Raw genomic sequence first — 20,501 nt, 5'->3', positions numbered from 1 at the left:
CCGCCGACCGGATATACGTCCTACTCCCCGGTCGCCGCCAAACGTTTTTACACGCCACGGCCGCCGGCACACTGTACGCAAAGAAAACACCTGTCACATGATAACCGATATCATCTGCAGCGCTCGCGCGCATGTGTGTGTGCGTGTACTGTGTATTATGTGTGCGCATTGGTGCTGGTGTGAGTATTATTATTCCGCCGTACCTGTTGTAGGTTCCGGGGAATCTATCTATCGCACGTCCTGTCCCCCCGACGGCCCGATAACACAATATTCATGTAAATTGTAAATTGTCGTAGTGCATAACAATATTAATGTTGTATCATAATTCATAGTCATTAGCTATTTCTTTTCCGGTGTCCCTCCCGTCGCCCGTGCGGCCGTGCCACTTCCATCCACACTCGCGTGCGCACACCACACGGACACACGTACACACCCCCCGGGAATTCCCATGATTTTTCCAATTATCTGAAGATTCATCAATCATCGTCCATCGTGGTGAATAGTGATATTACATCCGTCGTCTACGGCTTACCCGATCCGCGGTCGTGGTGTCGTGTACCTGTACAATGTCTGGTCGAGGTACGCCCGACGACGACGACGACAACAACGACAACAGCTACAGATCGATCGACGTGCTGTCGCTCGCGAACCGTTCCGAACGATAGATCTTCGCGGTGTGTGCCGTGTGGCCTCTACGTTCTTCCGCGTCCCGCACGAATCGAATTCGCAGCCGCCACGACGCTGCCTTTCAGCGCTAACGTACCCTAGTGCGATATTATGCCACTCGCTGGTCTCGGAGATTCGGTCGATCCTTGGAAACGAGTGTCGCTGCAAACCGAATCTAACGTAAGTAATCATTATTTTGATTGGTTGTAACGTGCCGTGTATTCTCCGAACTGTAGTTGCGAACGGGTTTTTCCCAAATAAACTTTTTTTAAAAGTTCGTCCGGTGAAAGTGTACCAGGGACCAGGGTGATTTAAGGGAAAGTGAATGATATTAATATTTAAACATACCTTAGTACCTCCTACTTGTTGCAAATGCTCAATTAATTTAATAATAGTGTTATTGTTTGTGGTTAAGTTATCAGCAGATACTCCTGAACTGGTTTCTTTGCTCCAACTTCATCAGCCCGAGTGGTTCTGTGATACATTTAAAACTCTAGGACAACATGACGTTTATCCACCCTTACTGTAACTACCCACCCAGGTACATAGTTAAAAAAAATCTGTATCTCATATGATTAAGAACAGAATTCAGAATGCTAGTGTTTTATATTTTAATAAAAAAAATATGGTTTTTATTTTTCTAACTGCTTTAACTACATTGTAACAATTGATAACTAGTAAAAAACCAAATTGAAAGGCTATAGCTTGGGTTATTGGTACCTAACAATATTTTTGTACTTTTCAAATCCTTATCAACATTGAATAGTAGGTACCAAAATATCATAGGACCAATACTACCACCAAAGGTTAGAACTATACATTCTTCAAAATATTAGGTACTATCCTTGGTGTGCCCAGGATTATTCAATGGGGGGGGGGGGGTTAATTAAAGTAAATCAGAATTTGAAATCTGTTACCTTATACTAAGTTGTTATTACTATACCCCTTAACTGATTTTCAGAAAAATAATGGTTTGTACTTGACTTTTACTACCTATATAAGATTCACACCAAAACAGAGCCAACGGGTAGGGGGAGCTTTTTATCTAAACTTTTAGACATTGAAAACTTTCTAGTTCTCTTAAAATTTTAATTTAAAACATTTAATTTAGCTTACACAACCCGGTGGTTCTAAAGGTTAATCAAACAGGTATAGTTCGTTTTTTTATTATGCATAATAATTATTATAATAGTATTGGTATATTTTATACTGTGCCATGACCAGCCATTAAAAGCTCGACAAGTAGGTAGATCGAAGATAGTAAAAACGAATCAACTTAAGGCGAGTTGAGTATCACTTCTAGGTAATAGAACAAACGTAAAGATGAAATTTTAGTTTTAGTCCTTGTTTTAGTTATAGCTATTTGACAGAAGTACAAAACTAATAAAACAAGTTAAAAAAGGTCTGCGTTTTGCTGTGCACAAAAAATTAATTAATAATTGTAAATTATTTTTGAATTTGTAATAAAACAAAGTGGATACTGGTGTTTGTTTAGGTATAATTAATTGTTTTCATCATCCAGATTTCTAACAAACTGTCAAAAATATATTATTATCACTTGACTCTCAATGTCAGGCATCATCAAATGGTGAACGGCCAGTGACACACAGTGGACATACTTTATCTGACCATCATACTGAAAATAAATTAATTTTTTGAATATATTTTCTAGATGGTGAATTAAATGAGGTTTTTATTTTTTGATTTTGACCTAACTTTCTTTGAATAAACATTTATTTACATTACATTTTGTTGTCTCCCGAAAACTCCTGAATGACCAAAGTAACCCTCCAAAAATATTAATTGGTGATCCCTGCAACCCTGCTTTATGTTGTTGTATTATGATTTATAAGTATATACCATATATACAACTAAAAACTAGGTATACTTAGCAAGTTAAATAGTAATAATTATATTGAAGTAATTTATCTTGTATCAATAAAACCTCCTTATAATGTAATCGCTTGTTACCAACTGATATTTTTCCTTTATAAAAGAGCCTCTGTTATAGGGGGACTTAACTATACGCAACTGTTATTATTTTCCGTCGTGAGGAGATTTCTGTTTTATAGGAGTCCATTACCCCGTTGTAAAGAAGTTTTACTATACCTATCTAGTACCTTGTATACTTTTTGCAAGTATCTTGCCAATAATAGATTTGCCATTATAAGCAAATAATAGATAATGCACCAGTCACGAGTCTGCTTTCAAAAATTGTATTAAATAATCCGATATATAACAATAACCTAACACAGACTATATGAAAAGTCTGTAAACCTATTAAATGCCTAATTATTATTAATTGGTTTTATTTTTTGAATGATCTATATCTAACACAATTGTTAATTATCATCTATTTCTATTAGATTATATTTTAAATTACAATAATGTTTTAAAATTAAAATTTTTGTGTATTTATAAAAAAACATAAATATTTGTAAAACATTGATTTGTTGTTTTTCATTCATTAATTATTCTCGGTTTTTTTTATTAAATTAAACTTGGTATAAAACTGTTAGTTTTGATAAAAAAATAAAATATTGTTAAAAGCTTGGAAAAATAACTAACAGTACCTATATTATTGTTCTTGCTATTTGATCATAAGACTTTTTGCAGATTTTTTTACATACCTTGTTCTAAGAAGTATCCAGAATAATGTTCAAAATTAATTATACAATTTTGAACGGGGGTCTAATTTAAAAGAATAATTAATATCTTTCTCTTTCATTCTAATATCACTAATTTGTTTGTTGTATTAACTGAAAATTGCAAACCTATATTGTCTATCTGTTGTTATTCTCTCTGTAATAATATTATTCTGTAATGTTGTGTAATTTATACTAGGTTTCATTGATAGAACTCTCTAAAATTTAATTTTGACATCAAACTTATTTCAAACCTTATTCTGTCCAGAAGTTTTAATTATTTTATAGTAAGCAACAGTGTGTAGAATAAAAAAAATCACCTAGAATGCATATATTTAATAATTTTTCTGGACATTTTATAGAGAGAAATTAACTTAAAGTAGCTTATATAATTTAAAACAAAAATATTCTAATGTCTATTACTGTATTGAATTTTAAATGGAATGTTGGGGAGGGGGTAGGGTGGGCAATTCAGATAACCAGTACCCAGTTATAACACGCAACTACCCACCTTGCATTTTATTTTGTGTCACAAGTTTAATATAAAATGGCTTCTTCACTGATGTTATTAGTAGGTTTCTTAATCTTAATAGGTAGCTAAGTGTGTATAAATATTAAATACCTAACAGATTTTATTTTAACAATATTATTTAATACCACACTGTAAGCATTTTCCTTAGCATTTAATACTTGCCCTATTCTATTAGGTATAGGTGTATTATTTTATTTATTTATTTGTTTTAATTAATGTTGTTTAATGTTTTAGAATTTAGTTAACACCAACACCATGGTTGTAGGAACATCAAAGTCAAAACCAATACCATTTAATCAATCCAACCCCTCAAGTCTGCATAATGATATAAGTATAGGACCGGATAAAGATGATGAAATCATTGATGAATTAGATGATGATCAGGATGAAAATCAAAATGATTCTGATGAGAACAGTGGTCATGAAATTGAACTAAAAGAACTTATAAAAGAAGGACATGAAAGGGCTGAACGATCTCAGTTTGAATTGTTAAAAGTTCTTGGACAAGGATCATTTGGAAAAGTTAGTTCTGTACTTAAATCATATTAAAAACACATTTTTAAATTTTAAATTGAATATAGGTATTTTTGGTTCGAAAAATTGTTGGACCTGATAATGGTACACTTTATGCAATGAAAGTATTAAAAAAAGCAACTCTAAAAGGTATGGTTTGTTTTATTAGATTATAATTCTAATAAAGTCTTTTAATTATTTAAATTATTTCAGTGAGGGATAGAATAAGAACAAAAATGGAGCGTAATATATTAGTTGATGTCCGACATCCATTCATTGTGCGATTACACTATGCATTTCAGACTGAAGGCAAACTTTACCTCATTTTGGATTTTTTACGTGGTGGAGATCTTTTTACAAGGCTTTCTAAAGAGGTATGTTATATTTAATTTATTTTCTACTAAAACAGTTTTACTTAACCGCATAAGCTAACTATTGAAATGTATTTAATATATATAAATATAATTCAGGTTATGTTTACCGAAGAAGATGTTAAGTTTTATTTAGCAGAGTTAGCATTAGCTCTTGATCATATACATAGCCTAGGAATTATCTACAGAGATTTAAAACCTGAGAAGTAAGTGAATAACAACTTACTTTTATTTATACCAATTAGTAAGTTATTGATTAAATATGAATATTAAAACTATCTTTCATGTTAGCATATTGTTAGATGCTGATGGTCATATATCCTTAACTGATTTTGGTCTAAGCAAGTTACCTTTAGATGATCAAAAAGCCTATTCATTTTGTGGAACCGTTGAATATATGGCACCCGAAGTAGTAAATCGCAAAGGTCATTCATTTGTAGCCGACTGGTGGTCATTTGGAGTGTTGATGGTAAATCATGCAATTTTAATATTTTAAACATTATAAATAAGTAAACAATTTTTTTTAGTATGAAATGTTAACCGGATCTTTGCCTTTCCAAGGGGCTAATCGTAAAGAAACAATGTCACAGATATTGCGTGCCAAACTTGGTATGCCACAGTTCTTGTCAAATGAAGCTCAAGCTCTATTACGTGTACTTTTCAAAAGAAATCCTAGTAATCGTTTAGGAGCTTGTAAGTGACAAAAAAATTGTGTTAATATTATATGAAAAATAATATCTTATCATAATTTATTTAAATTTTATTCTAGCTGGTATTCAGGAACTGAAAGATCATGCATTTTTTGCATCTATAAATTGGGACAACCTATATCATAAAACAATCCATCCACCGTTTAAACCAGCTGTCAGTAGAGCTGATGATGCATTTTATTTCGATAGTGAATTCACTTCTAAAACTCCTAAAGGTTTAAATTTAAATCATTTTTGAAAATATGTAGAAATAATCATATCGATTTTAGACTCTCCGTGTGTTCCACCAAGTGCTAATGCCCATGAGCTATTTCGAGGATTCAGTTTTGTGGCGCCTTGTTTAATTGGTGAGGAGGACGTATTAAATCTCCAACAATCATCAACAATACCGATTAAAGCAACTGAACCTTATTCAAAGGTAAAATAAAAACTAAATAACATCTTAATATAATTCAAGAAAATTTTCTAAATGTTTATATTTTTCAAGAAAATGAAAGTTATAACTTATTATGTTTATTGTTTATATTTTATTTTTTTATCAATCGTAGTTACCTTATGCTAAAAGAAATGCTGCTGATGAATATGAATTCAAACATGAAATTGGCCGTGGTAGTTATTCTTCATGCAAATTATGTGTTCATAAAACTACTCGTATTGAGTATGCAGTTAAGGTGGGGATATTCATTAATATAATATTCATGTTTATTGTTTAATTAATAAATAATTGATGTTATTTTTGTTTTTAGATAATTGATAAATCAAAAAAAGACTGTCAAGAAGAAGTTGAAATTCTTCTACGCTATGGACATCACAATAATATTGTTACATTAAGAGACGTTAGTATTTTTAAACATCTAATAATACATTTATACAACATACTTTTTTAACTTTTGAAAATAAAATATTTAATTGTGACAATTTATTCTAATTGCAAAAATTATCCTACACCTGAGTCAACAAATTGATTAGTTGTTAAAATTTTAGATTTATAATATATTATTAAAATTAAAAATACTGTATTGAAATGTTATTCAAACATATTCATCTGTTTATTTATCATTAATTTTGTTAACAGGTTTATGAAGATGATAAGTTTGTGTATTTAGTTATGGAGTATATGAGAGGTGGAGAGTTACTTGATAGACTTCATAAATTGAAATACTTTTCAGAAAGAGAAGCTAGTGCCATAATGCAAGTTGTAACTTCAACTTTATGTTATTTACATAAAAGTGGAGTAAGTTATTATTTAATGATTAATGAAATAATACTTAAAAGAGAGAGAAACTATACAATATTTTGTTCATTCTTTCAATAACTTAACAATTAATTGGTAGTATGTATTTGGTTTTAATTTCAGGTTGTGCATAGAGATCTAAAACCATCAAACATTCTTTATGCTACTGAAAGTGCATCGCCCGAGGCTTTGAGAATATGTGATTTTGGTTTTGCCAAACAACTGCGTGCAGATAATGGACTTTTGATGACTCCTTGTTATACTGCAAACTTTGTAGCTCCTGAAGTTTTGAAAAGACAAGGTTATGATGCTGCTTGTGATATTTGGTCATTGGGTGTACTTTTATTTACATTACTAGCTGGGTGAGTATAGCCCAAACTTTAACAGTGAACATCACAAATTGACTTATGTTCTATGCAGACATACTCCATTTGCTAATGGACCTGAAGATACACCAACTGAAATACTAAATCGCATTGGCAACAGTAATCTAGATTTAAAGTCTGGCAACTGGGTAGTAGTGTCTGCTGAAGCTAAGGTACTATTTTTGTGTTTTTTTAGTAGTTTTGTATGTATTATTAAATCCGGTGTTTCCGAGTTGCGTGCGCAGTATTTTTGCAACTGAGCCGAATTGCGTGTGCCGCCTCACACCATTTTATATTTATTTATTTATATTTATATCAAATATATTTTTATTATATTAATATATGGACTCATTCAAATTGTTTAAAAAATAAATAAATACATTTTTAATTTCAAAATTTAATAATTTAATAATAAAATAATTATATACTAATATACAACTAAATTTTATTTTTTAGAGCTTATGGGGGAGAGGGGATCAAAAATATAGTATTAATTCAATAAATAACAGTTAAAAATAAAGTTAGGATCGACAATTAAATCCTTAAGTTCAAAAATCACAATAAAAAAAAAACAGATTTAAAAATTAATCAAAAATTGTTAATGCAATGCCAAAAATAAACAAGTCAAAATATTGAATTCAATTAAAAATAAAAAAATAAAACTTTTCTATTAACTCCAAATATTCCAAACGGGTTATAATTTTATCCTCATACAATTAAAATGTTTAAAAAATCACAATTTAAAAAAATAAATAGTTAAAAAAAATAAATCAAAAATTGTTAATGCAATGCCGAAAATAGACAGGTCAAAAATATAGAATTCAATTTAAAAAAAAAAAATTAAACTGGTAAGTTTTTGTAAGCTAACTTTTCTATAAACTCCAAACAGGTTATAATTTTATCTTCATACTGTCGCATAATTTCTCTAATATAATCTTCTTTTTCCACAGCTTTACGTCGTATTTGAGTTTGATTTGTAATTTTAAAAACCGGTCGTCTACTCAAACTTTAACGCGCGCAATTTGGACCTGCCCAAAAATAAAACCGCGCAAGCAACTCCACCCTGTCAATTAAAAACTGCGCACGCAATTCGGTTGTTGACCGAAACTGCTCAATTTTTTGACACTCAATTCAAATGCAGCCATTAAATCAAATGATAAATTTATGTTTCAGGATTTGGTAAAAAAGTTGTTACACATAGATCCTCATCAAAGGCCAACAGCTTGTCAGGTTTTACTAAGTCCGTGGATAATGAACCGAGACAAATTACCAACGCATCAGATACAATTGCAAGAATCGTACAAGATTAAGGTTATTCAAATTATAGCACATGTTTTTTAAAAAGCGTTTATTAAAATGTTTTCTATTTTGGTTTCAGGGGGCGATGGAAGCAACTTATCGAGCAGTTAGTCAGTCACCACCAACCCCTAATTTAGGACCAGTAGTTTTAAGTCAGCTGGCTCAAAGGCGACACAAGTCACGTACTAAATGATACCTTATAACTACTTATTAGACATAACACTATATATTCCTTTTTATTCTATTTCTATAACTTCTATATTTATCTTATTGTATACATTTGATATCATATTTCAATTTTAAATTTAGCATCTTTTAATGTATTTTAATATTTTTTAAAATATCTTTTCGACCTTATAATATATAAATTTATTATTCTATTAATTCTCAAAGTTTAGAGAAAACTCGTTTGTTTACCGCGGCACAAAAGGTATGTAAGCAACATGATAACATTGACAATATAAATGTAATGGACTTCAATTATTATATTATGTATATATACTGTTAGTGACAAAAGCCAGATGAGCATCAATTATCAAGTCTGACGTTATGATGTTCATAACATAATTTTTTTTACAATTGGTTTATTCACATGCGCTTATAATAAACAGTATTAAACATTCCTAGTAAGTTTGTTGTTATGTTTATTAATTACATTTACAAAGTATACAGGAATGTAATTATATTTTTTATGTTTAAAAATATACAAATTTGTTGAAAGTATTAAAATTTATTGTTTACACAGATTCTCTTATATTGCAATATTTTACTGGCTTATAACAGTGTATGTGGCTGCCAACGGTTAATATTATGCAATAAGAAAATGTCATTGGTACATTTCATAGTTTAGTCAATTTGTATTAATTAGTTATTAGTTTAGGTAATTGAATAAAATTACTACATATTTATATTTTAATTAAAAATGTATTTGTATTAATATTTTGAAAATCTGTATTATCAAATAAATTTTCTGGTAATTCAGATTTAAAAAATATATTATGTATTTGATATGGTACATTCGTTTTCTCAAACAATTTGTAGTTATTATTCCTGGAAACTTAAACTAACAAGTGTTCCAACCATTTGTAATTAAGGTTTTTGTTGTCCAAACCATTCCTTTATTCTGAATAATTTTAGATTTATATAGCGAAGCGATAAATGTATTTGTCTACAATATTATTTTGTTAAAACGTTATTCAAGATTTTCAAGAAGAAAAATTCGATACGTATCGATACGGAATAGTTACGTACCACTTCGTATCGGAGTCCGAGGCCGATACGGGTCGGTACGTATCGCTTGTACATTGCACGTGTAACATCTTGAACGCCCAAAATTGACCCGATACGTACCGATACACTCCAAATTCTTTCTTGAAAATCTTGATTGTGTGATCACTAATCACTCTTTGGAACAGTAAAACTGCTTGAATGTTAAACTTGTATATAATAATATAATATATGATTGGAAAATGATTTTAGTTTAGGTAAGGGGAGTTGAAAGTAAAATATTCCCGGAACATTTATAAATAATTGGGAAAAATTAAAAAAAAAAATTATTTTGTTGTGATTTAAAAACAAATAGCCATAGATACTTGAAATTTTCATATTAGAATTTTCTTTACATGGTTTAAATTGAATAACCTGAATATTTTTGAGCTATTTGACGTTTAAGGCATTTGAAAAGATACCTATTGGCTATTTCTGTCCATGGTTCTAACAATGCGTAATACAGGCAGAATAGATGATTTAAATACCTTGTACCAGGGATTCTCAAACTCTTTTAAACACGTTACCCCTTTTTATCAATACATTTTTTTGAGTACACCTTTCTTAGTTACTAAACTAAAATATATATAAAAAAATATAGACTTAAAGAAATTTTTCCTTGTAAGTTTGTTGGCCAGACTCGTACTCCTTAAAATATTTCGAGTACCCCGAGGGGTACGCGCACCACAGTTTGAGAATACCTGCCGGCTGCCTTATACTATTAGACAACTATAAGTCTAAACTAGACAAGCTCTGAGTGATGGAAAGCGTAACAACAAGAGGCCGCTTTTTGACTACCTACTATAGTAGTATAGTCTACTACTCTACGTGTGGTAATGCGGGGTAGCCGGGTAAGATATTTAGATTTATATTTAAGAAATATCATAGAACATTAAATTAATGTTATTTATGGATATATCGACGTTCATCTTAATCGTCATTCTTTGCACAGCCGTGGTTCTATGATAAAACAACGTTGTCCAGTGTTACCATTTTTCTGTGTCGGCTTTTATTTATCAGATACTCATCTATTTATAGATTCGCCCTCACTAATTGAATGAATATAAATGTTGGTGCCTTGGTGGCAGACGGCAGTCCGAAAAATAATAGGTACTATCTTCAATTGTGATGCCAACTGCTTGGCACTGAAGGGTGAGTGACGAGTGTTCAGCTCGAGCCCGTCAAAATAATGGATAATAGATATGATTTTGAGTTTATAACGGTCTCTCACTCATTTGTCGTGTAACTTTTTTCGTAATATCACGAATTTAGCATCTCAGTAAATTAGTTCATGAACAAAACCGAAGTAAGTACAAACCGATTACATACATTGTTCGTTTTGAACATCTTTTACAAATTAAGTTATGATATTAAAATATCTGTTTTTTTATCTAGTTAGTGGTTACTAGTTTACTACTTAGTGTTCGCAGTCAACCCAGAAACAATTCGTATGAACTTAGATAGGTTTGGTAACCATAATTTTCCAAGCATTTTTTTTGCATATTTTTAAAATGTTTAAAAGTGCATAACACATTCACTTATTTTACAGTATGTATGTACAATAATCCCTTGACCTATCGATTATCAATACTTCTTCTAAATGTCTTAATGTACAATTTAATTCTCCCTGGTGTTTACTTATTAGATTACCAGTACAATAGTAAATTAGTATGAATGTATGATTATAAAAGTATATGACTATTAGTTTTGGGTAAGTTACTTTTTAAAAGTAACAAAGGTACAGTACAAGTTACAAAATAAAGTAGGTAACTAGATTACTTTTTTGTTACTCAAGTACAAAAGTAATGTGTAAAGTTAGGTTTTTTACTCAAAAGTCACTAATTACAATGACGTTACTGTTGTTACTCTTATGTTAAATGAATGATAATATAATTATGAATTGTTGACAAAAGCTCCGGCCTATCAATAGTTATTAGCCGTATACGATTGTCTGTCAGTATGTTGATGAATATTTTTTATCAGGTCATTTAAAAATGAATAAGCTAATAAACTATAAGAGTTGCTGCCTGTACAGGCTTTGTAATCAATGTTTATAATCAGTTAAATTGAAAATGATATTTGCACAAAATTGTTTATTTATATAATTATATTAGATTATACTGGAAAAATGTTGTAATTACATAAATACCTACTTAAGTTATTAGTATAATAACATTTTCTGATGAGGATTCGAGGGGAAGGACTGCTCCGTGAGGTAGCACCACGATATATCCCCCTCTCAAAAAAAAAGAAGTTAAATTATAATGTAACCTGTTCTTCTGCTAAGTTACTTCTAAATAATTAATGTAGTTACTCTTGTGTTACCCAAAAATAATAATAACAAAGTTACCTTAACGTTGCTGGAAAATGTAACTTCATTACAGTAACGAGTAACCCTCGTTAAGTTACTATCCAACACTGATAACTATGTATGTATAACAACATTTATTTACAATGTATAAACAATTCCAACTATATTCGTTGATATGTATTAAAATAGAATGAAGAGAGTTGTGAGTCAACCACATAAAATTCAAAAAAAGTATGGAGTAGAAGATGTTGTGAAAGATCCTATTCAAGTTTATTGTCGAATTCGTCCTGTTCAGTCCAATTTAGAATCTTCATGTATAAAAGTTGTATCAGACACTGAAATACAAATATACTGCGCTCCAGATGATAGAGGAATATCTAGAGAAGGACAATTCAATTACAAGAAAATATTTACTGAACATGAGTCCCAAGAAGTCGTCTTTCAAGATATGGCATTGCCACTCATTGAGCAACTTTTGACAGGAAAGAGTAGTTTAATATTTGCATATGGAATATCAGGTAGTGGCAAATCTTATACAATGACTGGTAACCAGGAAGATGGTGGTATTGTTGGAAGATGCTTTGATGTCATATTCAATTCTATTCAAAATTACCAAGCTAGAAGATTTACTTTTAAACCCGATAAACTTAATGGATTTGATGTATATAGTATGGAAGACTTTTTGTTTTATTCTTCTGATGAATTCAAAAACAATGTTAAAAACCCTATAAAAACAACAAAAAAGTAAGATTTATTAAATTAGTTTCATATCTTGAAAAATATTTAATATATATAACAATTTAAATATTATTTCTAGAAGAGATGGAGATGCAGATCGTTTACCATTTAATTATAAAGTTATAGATATAGAACAAGATGTAGCATATTCAGTATTTATAAGCTATGTAGAAATATATCATAATTATGTTTATGATCTTTTAGAAGATGTATCTGAAGGAGAAATAAGACGGTAAGTAATAATATATTTTATATCTATTATTAATTTTAATTTATTTGGCTATTTAATAGAAACAGTAAAATAATAAGAGAAGATGCTAATGGAAATATGTATGTGCATGGAGTAAATGAACAAGAAGTAAATAATGCAGTTGAAGCTTTTGAATGGTTAAGAAAAGGACAATTAAGAAAGCGTACTGCGCCAACCTTTTTGAACATGGACTCCAGTCGCAGTCATACAGTTTTTACTATTAGAGTTGTACAAGTGAGTTATTTAAATATATATATATATGTATATATATTAAAAGTAGATTTTGTTAAATGTAAATTCAGAATATCAAGTTTTTGTACCTTTGTAGTGTATAAAAAATACTACTGTGTTTCTATAAATATTATGTATGATATATTTACGTGTAAATCAATATTCATTTATAATTTAAACTATGAATTTATTTTAATAGGCACCTTTAGATACTGATGGTGTAAGTATTATTCAAGATAAGAAGTATACAGTTGTAAGTCAACTGTCTCTAGTTGATTTAGCTGGAAGCGAACGAGCTGGGAAAGCAAAGACAACTGGACAAAGACTTCAAGAAGCTGGTAAGAATTTTTTATTATTTTATGTTATACATAATTTTGACTTTACATTTTTATAGGAGAAATAAATAAGTCACTATCAAATTTAAAACAATGTCTTAAAATATTATATGAAAATCAGTCTTCTAGCAATTTAAGGAATATTGCTGAGAAAATCCCATACAGAACATCTCGTCTTACACATCTGTTCAAAAGTTTCTTTGAAGGTTCTGGTTCAATCAGAATGTTGATTTGTGTTAACCCTATATCTGAATATACAGAGCTTTTGGTAAATAAAAAACAAATTAATTGTATTTAATATTCCAGTCAACTCGCTTAATATGCTTTCCTGCCTAAGACACCGTTTTCCGTCGGTCCCTAGACATTTCCTATACTAGTCAATGTAAAAACCACCCTTGAAGATGCTTTGTTTTTCTCTATCTAATCGGATAAGACATTCTTTTGTTCAGCATATTATGATAAATTTCAGTAATTATGTGTTAGTAATAATATGAATGTTACCCATTTACATGATATAATCGAGTATTGATTCAATATTGACTCCTACAATTACTGCTGGTTTGCATCATCTATCAGAAATACGAAAAGTGCTTTATTCTGTAGAAAATGCTGAAAGAATGTTGGGTTATGCTAACAAAATAGAAAAATGTCTGAAACGTATTCTCTGAATCTCAATCAAACAAATAAGATACTTTTATTAATAGGTAATAATTAAAATATGTATGTATGAATCTTTTTCTTTTTAAAGTAAATTCAATAAAAAAAATAACTTTTATTGATTTATAAATGTATTACTTGTTAAATTATGTTCAATAATAAAAAAGTGGGGAAGTGGATGTCGCTCTGCTGTACATTAGGTGTCTACAAGGTCGCTGTATTGGATGGTGTTCAATTTGAAAATGATATAATATCATTGTATATGAAAAACAATTCATAGCAGAGACGGTATGTCAGTCTAGGATATTTCGTATTATTATGACCTACTATTAATAAAGTAGCCAGTAAATTGAATTAATATTATTCTTATTATCAGTGATGCTGGAAAAATATTAAACATACTTTGTAAAATTTGGATGTTTTGGAACCAAATTACAACAAAAAGACAAAAATCGTTATTCTTTGTGTTAATATGTAATTTTGTTAAATTTGAATTTAAAATGTCTAAAAAATAACTATTTTTATATATTTTTTAGATTTTTTAGTTATGGAAAAAACTACTTAAATGGAACTTTATTTTAAATTTTCAATCCTTAGCTATAAAAATTGAATATTTTATAGATTTTCAACTACCAAATTATTTTTCAATTTTCAACTTGATTATTGTTGTCAACATTTGAACTTTAAATGCTTATGTATTTTTAATATTTTTCAATTGGTATTGAAACAATTTGTCAAGAGTCTTGTATTCAATTTTAATGCTTTTTGACTCAATCAATACAATTTTATTGACAATTATAGAAAAAAAAAACAAAAAATAATGAAAATTGAAAATGTCCGCCAACAGCTTAAACCAAGTCAAAATATTTTGAATATTTTATCAAATGTATGAATTGATAAAATAAATATAGGGTGTATTCAAGTGTCTACAGTTATTCGTTTTTTGAATTACAACAAAATAAGAAAATCACTATTTGAGAAATCAAGCATATATCCAATGTTGTAAAAATTTGAACTTCAAACGCTCATAAGAATTTAATTTGGCTTTCCGGTAGAATATGATAACAAAGGTAGACAATCTTATAAAGAATCTTGTATCTCAGGTATAAAAAGAAAATTTTTTTAAGTATTTCTAACTCAAAATAATTTACTAATTTTCATAATTTTACGAATTTTGTCAAAAGTCTGAATTCAAACTCTAAAAATTATTGTTTATTTACGCTCAACTTTTTTTAAAATTACCACTAACAACAACTTACAAGGAATCTTACTTTACATGGTCAGGTTTTTTAACCAAGCTAAACAATTTTTATTGGCACTAGTTTAAAAAAACAAATAATAATTGAAAATTTCATATGCCTATAAATAGTTCAACATGTGTCAATAATCTGATATAATAAATTTGATATTTTCATCATTTCCGTGGTTTTTTTCCATTCCCGCATAAAATGCTCTAGATATCTGGTCCCTTAAAGAGTGTCTTAAGCGAGTCTTACTGTATAATTTAATAATTTTGGTATCAACATGCAGCCTGTACTGCAATTTGGGGAAATATCTGGAAGTATTCAAGTTAAACGAACGACCCCATTACGTATGGATATTGGTTTGACTCCAGGACGAAGAAGAGTCATTGATGTATGTAATAATACTTAACATTAATTCTAAGATATCTGTTCCTAATATAAGGCCAATTGTAGAGTCAATCTGTAAATCGCATTCAGTGTGTAATTGAGGAAGGCACTAGATTTCCACAAGACAGTATAATTAACTATGAAACAAAAGAAAACTGTTTTAGAAGGTAATTTCAATTAATTGAGTGTATACAAAAAATTATTGTTATGTATTTTTTGCAGCTCTTTAAATTTGGGACCTCTGTTGCCAGATTTAGAAGTAGATGATTTACTAGATGATGAGAAGAGACAACAGCTTATTACTGCTCTTGATCAGAGAATAAAAATAAAGGAAGAACTTCGTGAAATATTAATTACAAACAGTATGATAAAAGTTATTTAGAATATATCTATTATTTTTAGTTATTTGTTTTTAATTTTTAAAAAAATTATAATTATTTACAATGACAAAAAAAATAAGATTAGGTAACTATTTTTTTTTTTGCAGATAATGACATACGGTCAAAAATTGTGTTGCTGGAAAGCAATTATGCAGAAGGAAAAACAGAAATAAAATCATTGCAAACTCTGAGAGATGAAGATATCAAAATTGTATTAATAACCAAACTTTTTTTTAGCCCTGATGATTAATACTAATAATATGTATAATATTTTATGTAGATTAAGCAATATCAAAACAAATCATTTTTACTAGAAAATGAAATGGCATCATTAAAAAGAAAATTAGAATTTATGGATTGTGAAAACAAAAGATTAAAATCAGATGTAAGTTCAAAATAATACTGGAATAAAACTATAAATTTACCTAACCTGTTGACTGTAAGGCCTTGTTTTACATGCCTTCTACCTAAAAAAATCCCATTTAATATTTATACACTATATCCATTATCCTAGATTAAGAACAAATTTGCATCAGCAATGTATTATAAACCAATAAAGATTTATAAAGTCAACATTTTGTTAATTCTTAAATATTATTACTGTTAATTTATTTTCATTTTTAATTTCTAGTTATATGAAAAAGACAATATGCTTAACATAATGGAAGTAGATAAAGATTTGCTAAAACAAAAATATAATACTAAAATTGTTAAAAACCAAGAACAATTATCAAGAGATTTTAAAAACAAATGGAAAGAGCAAGAAAATGAGTTTGAAGTTGGTATTATGTACCTATAGTATTTTTATTATTATTTAAACATTAATATCTACAATTTAACTAATAAGTTTGAAAAGATATTTATTGTTTAATTTTTAAATATGTAAATAATAAATCATCTTTCAGTTTCTAAAGTGTTCAAAAAACATGCTTGTGCGAAATGTGTATGAACTAATTAATAATTATGAGTATCAAATTTCCCACCTCTAATTGTGGTTATTAAGACATTAATTACAACTTCTGAAAATAGATTTTTTTGAAATTTGATTCACAATTTGCACTTCAATCTAAAAAAATAAGCCTACCATTTACATGATAGCTGATAGGTGTAAAAAATTTTCCCATGAGGCAAGTTTTTGTACTAAAATCGGTTTGGTTCCTATTCCCCTAACTACAATAAAATCTCACTCTTAAAATTATTCTCAAAAGTATTAATTTATTTTATTTCTATATTTGATTCTCAGGCAAAATTACAAGATAAGAATTACAAATTAAGACACATCAGAAATATAGTGGAAAGCACAGAAAACATTTCTAGCCATTGTTCCAGGCGTATTGTAAAAAAAACCTTGTCTGATGAAAGTTTAAACAAAATACAGCCAGCCTTGAGTAATGATAATAAACCCTCAGATTCAAACCAAAATGAGGTAACTAAACTATTTGAAATAAATGTTTAAATTTGACCGCTTATTACATTATAATTATTTAACATTTAGCCATCACAACCAACACTAAGATATTTACATTCAAGAAGATCTAAATCATGTGACCCACATGAATGTTGGATCGAACACAAACCCCCAGTGCCTGTTCCTTTGCAAACTATCATGCAACCCATGTTGAAGAAGTCCAAATCAGTTATCAAGTTGACAGATGCCAAAACAATATCAGATAATGGTGCATCAAAATATTGTTTATTGACACAAGGATCAGATGAACAAGGCATTTCGGAAGCTAAACTATATAAAGTACTTTTTATCTATTTGTTAGTTAAATAAACAGTTGTCAATAAAACTAATATTAATTGTTTTTTAATTTATTAGGCCGACATCATCCAAACCCTGGGAGGAGGTGCCCAAGTTATATTTAATGACATAGAAACATTAAAACAAGGTTCATCATTTGGTGGATTTTCGGTGGAAACCCATATTGAGCCATATAATAATGAAACAAAGGCTGATAGAGGTAGTCCTGATGATGGACCAGCAAAATGTTAAGGAATACAGGTGGGATTTACTCCTACAAAAAAATAATATAAAATAAATTATTGTTCATTACAATGAATAGTATACCAAATTTATAGAAGACTGGCAACGCATGTGATATCAATTATACATATTTTTTTCATACATATATATAAACATAGATTGTACATAACATTACTTTAAGAACTTTGCTATTGTGCACAACTTAATATTTGTAAATAGTACAGAACATTAGAGCAATTGATTGCTGCAGTAAGGAATCGATTCCATACAAAATAGCATCTCAATAATAGTTTCAGTTCTACGTCAATGTTAATACAATTTGCTTTTCATTCACGATAAAATCAATTCTTTTGTTATAATTTTTTGGCATTATTTAATTATTGTTTGTAACCCAGTTTTCATTGCAGAAATGTTATGACAAAATAAAAAATATTTTTGTAATATATCTTAGTATATTTTGTCTTAAACGAGTATTTCACAACCTCATTAATATTGTTTTTTTATTGAATTTTTTCCAAGTAACTTCATGTTAACATAAGAAATTTATTTTTTAACTTTTAAAATCAATAACTTAACATCACATCTAGGGAGTGGTAGAATAGGAATAGATAGGAATATAATGTATATTTTATCTTATTTCCTGTGTGTTACAATTGGGGTTGATGTACCATTCAATTTTCATACACTTTTGGAATGTTTGTGGCCATTCCATTAGAACTGCATGCCCAAATCTTAAACACAATTTTTTGTTCATGTATTTAAAAATTTTGACTTGAGTTTAAAAAAAAACTAATAATTGAAAATGTCATATTCCTATAAATAGTTTAACACAAATCAAAAAAATTTGAAAATGTTATGGAGTGTCTAGAAAGTGCTTACACAAATATTCAGTGAAAATTTCATGAATGTACAGTAATTTTTGTTAAAGGTACACTACTTCTTCAGACCTAGTGTGCTCAAAACAAGACAATGTTATATTGTACCAAATGCCTGATACCAACTTTTAGAAAACCATACTAGATAACTGATGTCCCAATTTGTACACAATTGATTTTATGAGTGAATTATCATTTTATTATATAAGAAGATGATATATCATTGCTGTAACAGCTAAATCTTATTTTTATCATGTTTATGCAACTATCTAGTGTATATTTATTTTTTTATAATAATCATGAACCCAATGAAATACCAAAATAAACTTCGAACATTTTTTCTAAAATTAGAATACTTTTAACATTAAATATTACAATGTAAACAAAACCAATGTTATTCCAAATTAAACTAGAGATCTCAAACAAATATTACAAATCGTTATCGATAAGATAATATTTTTTTTTATTTATTAAATGTACACTAGAATAATGTACTCAAAGTAGGACATTCGGTTAATAACCATCACGATTACAATTACATATTGACGATCAACTCGGTCCACGCGTGTTGTATTTTTTTGTTATTTCTAATCGTAATTATCTTTTTTATTTTAAAATAATAACTAAAACTAAAAACTTAAAATTTATTTTAATTAACTTAATTAAAAAGTATAATAATTTATTTTGAATTATTATTTAACTGTATGTAAACCTAATATCCTTTTTTGAGGACAATGTTTTAAGTTCAGAAAACCATTGATAATTGTAATCAAATCGTATACAAATAGTATTTTTCTTATCCAATATATGTGTAGGTACAATAAAATGTAATAAGATTAGTAACACTGAATAAATTGTTGAAAATTTTTCAGGTGGTTCGTCAATTTTATTGCATGTCCTATTTTGTACACATTAGTTATCTGCCATGATTTTTAAATATTCCCATCGGTCTGAAGAGGATACCAAAATCGATTTTTTCGAAAAATGGATTTGTGTAAAAATTCCTGTTTTTTTTCCTATTGCATCTGTAAACAATTGAGAATTCCAAAAATTTTGATCTCCCGAATGCACCAACTAGATTCACTTTTCGACCACATAAGTTGCTGTTGAAGAAAATCGAAGCACTTTAACTGCAAGAAACAGTGATGAGAGACAAAAAAAAATAAATATAAAAACACACATCATTGTAAAATCAATATATTCATCGCTCCGCTCAGAATCTAAAATCCCCATATTAGGAAGAAAAGTATAATTGCTACTGGGGATTAGCGAATAACGGGTACGTTCAATTTAATTACATATAAATTATGTATATGAACTATTCTTTAAGTTATATGTTTGAAATAAAATTATTGTTGTGTATGTTCAAAATTGTTATTTTATATAAATAGTCTTCTACCTTAAAAAGTAAAAATATAATATTAATAAAAATATATAAGTTAAAATTAAAATGTAATGTGATTATAATATAACCTTGTCATTCTATAGCGCTTTTTAGCTGATGT

At 28.8% G+C, this 20,501-nt stretch overlaps 2 protein-coding genes across 2 annotated transcripts; both read left to right on the top strand.

Moving 5' to 3' along the window:
• The first annotated feature begins 185 nt into the window (after positions 1-185).
• Positions 186-9,135, top strand: LOC111027545 (ribosomal protein S6 kinase 2 beta-like). The gene is made up of 16 exons (XM_022305943.1): positions 186-846; positions 4,078-4,365; positions 4,425-4,506; positions 4,570-4,730; positions 4,827-4,933; positions 5,019-5,196; positions 5,255-5,420; positions 5,497-5,652; positions 5,707-5,855; positions 5,986-6,108; positions 6,184-6,273; positions 6,513-6,671; positions 6,795-7,033; positions 7,092-7,209; positions 8,210-8,347; positions 8,415-9,135. Exons 1-16 carry the CDS (start codon positions 778-780, stop codon positions 8,526-8,528), a joined length of 2,337 nt encoding a protein of 778 aa, XP_022161635.1. The 5' UTR covers positions 186-777; the 3' UTR covers positions 8,529-9,135.
• A 1,546-nt stretch (positions 9,136-10,681) lies between these two features.
• LOC111027558 (kinesin-like protein KIF23) lies at positions 10,682-18,527 on the top strand. The gene is made up of 15 exons (XM_022305961.1): positions 10,682-10,907; positions 12,102-12,656; positions 12,730-12,882; positions 12,942-13,134; positions 13,331-13,469; positions 13,526-13,734; positions 15,654-15,758; positions 15,821-15,921; positions 15,977-16,116; positions 16,242-16,345; positions 16,415-16,519; positions 16,766-16,912; positions 17,378-17,560; positions 17,630-17,881; positions 17,957-18,527. Exons 2-15 carry the CDS (start codon positions 12,103-12,105, stop codon positions 18,128-18,130), a joined length of 2,559 nt encoding a protein of 852 aa, XP_022161653.1. The 5' UTR covers positions 10,682-10,907; position 12,102; the 3' UTR covers positions 18,131-18,527.
• Positions 18,528-20,501: the final 1,974 nt, after the last annotated feature.

The sequence above is a fragment of the Myzus persicae genome, unplaced genomic scaffold (assembly GCF_001856785.1).
Source record: "Myzus persicae strain clone G006 unplaced genomic scaffold, MPER_G0061.0, whole genome shotgun sequence".
NCBI classification, from domain to species: Eukaryota; Metazoa; Arthropoda; class Insecta; order Hemiptera; family Aphididae; genus Myzus; species Myzus persicae.
The sequence above is the reverse complement of the archived record's forward strand: the minus strand, read 5'-3'. Positions and strand labels throughout refer to the sequence as shown.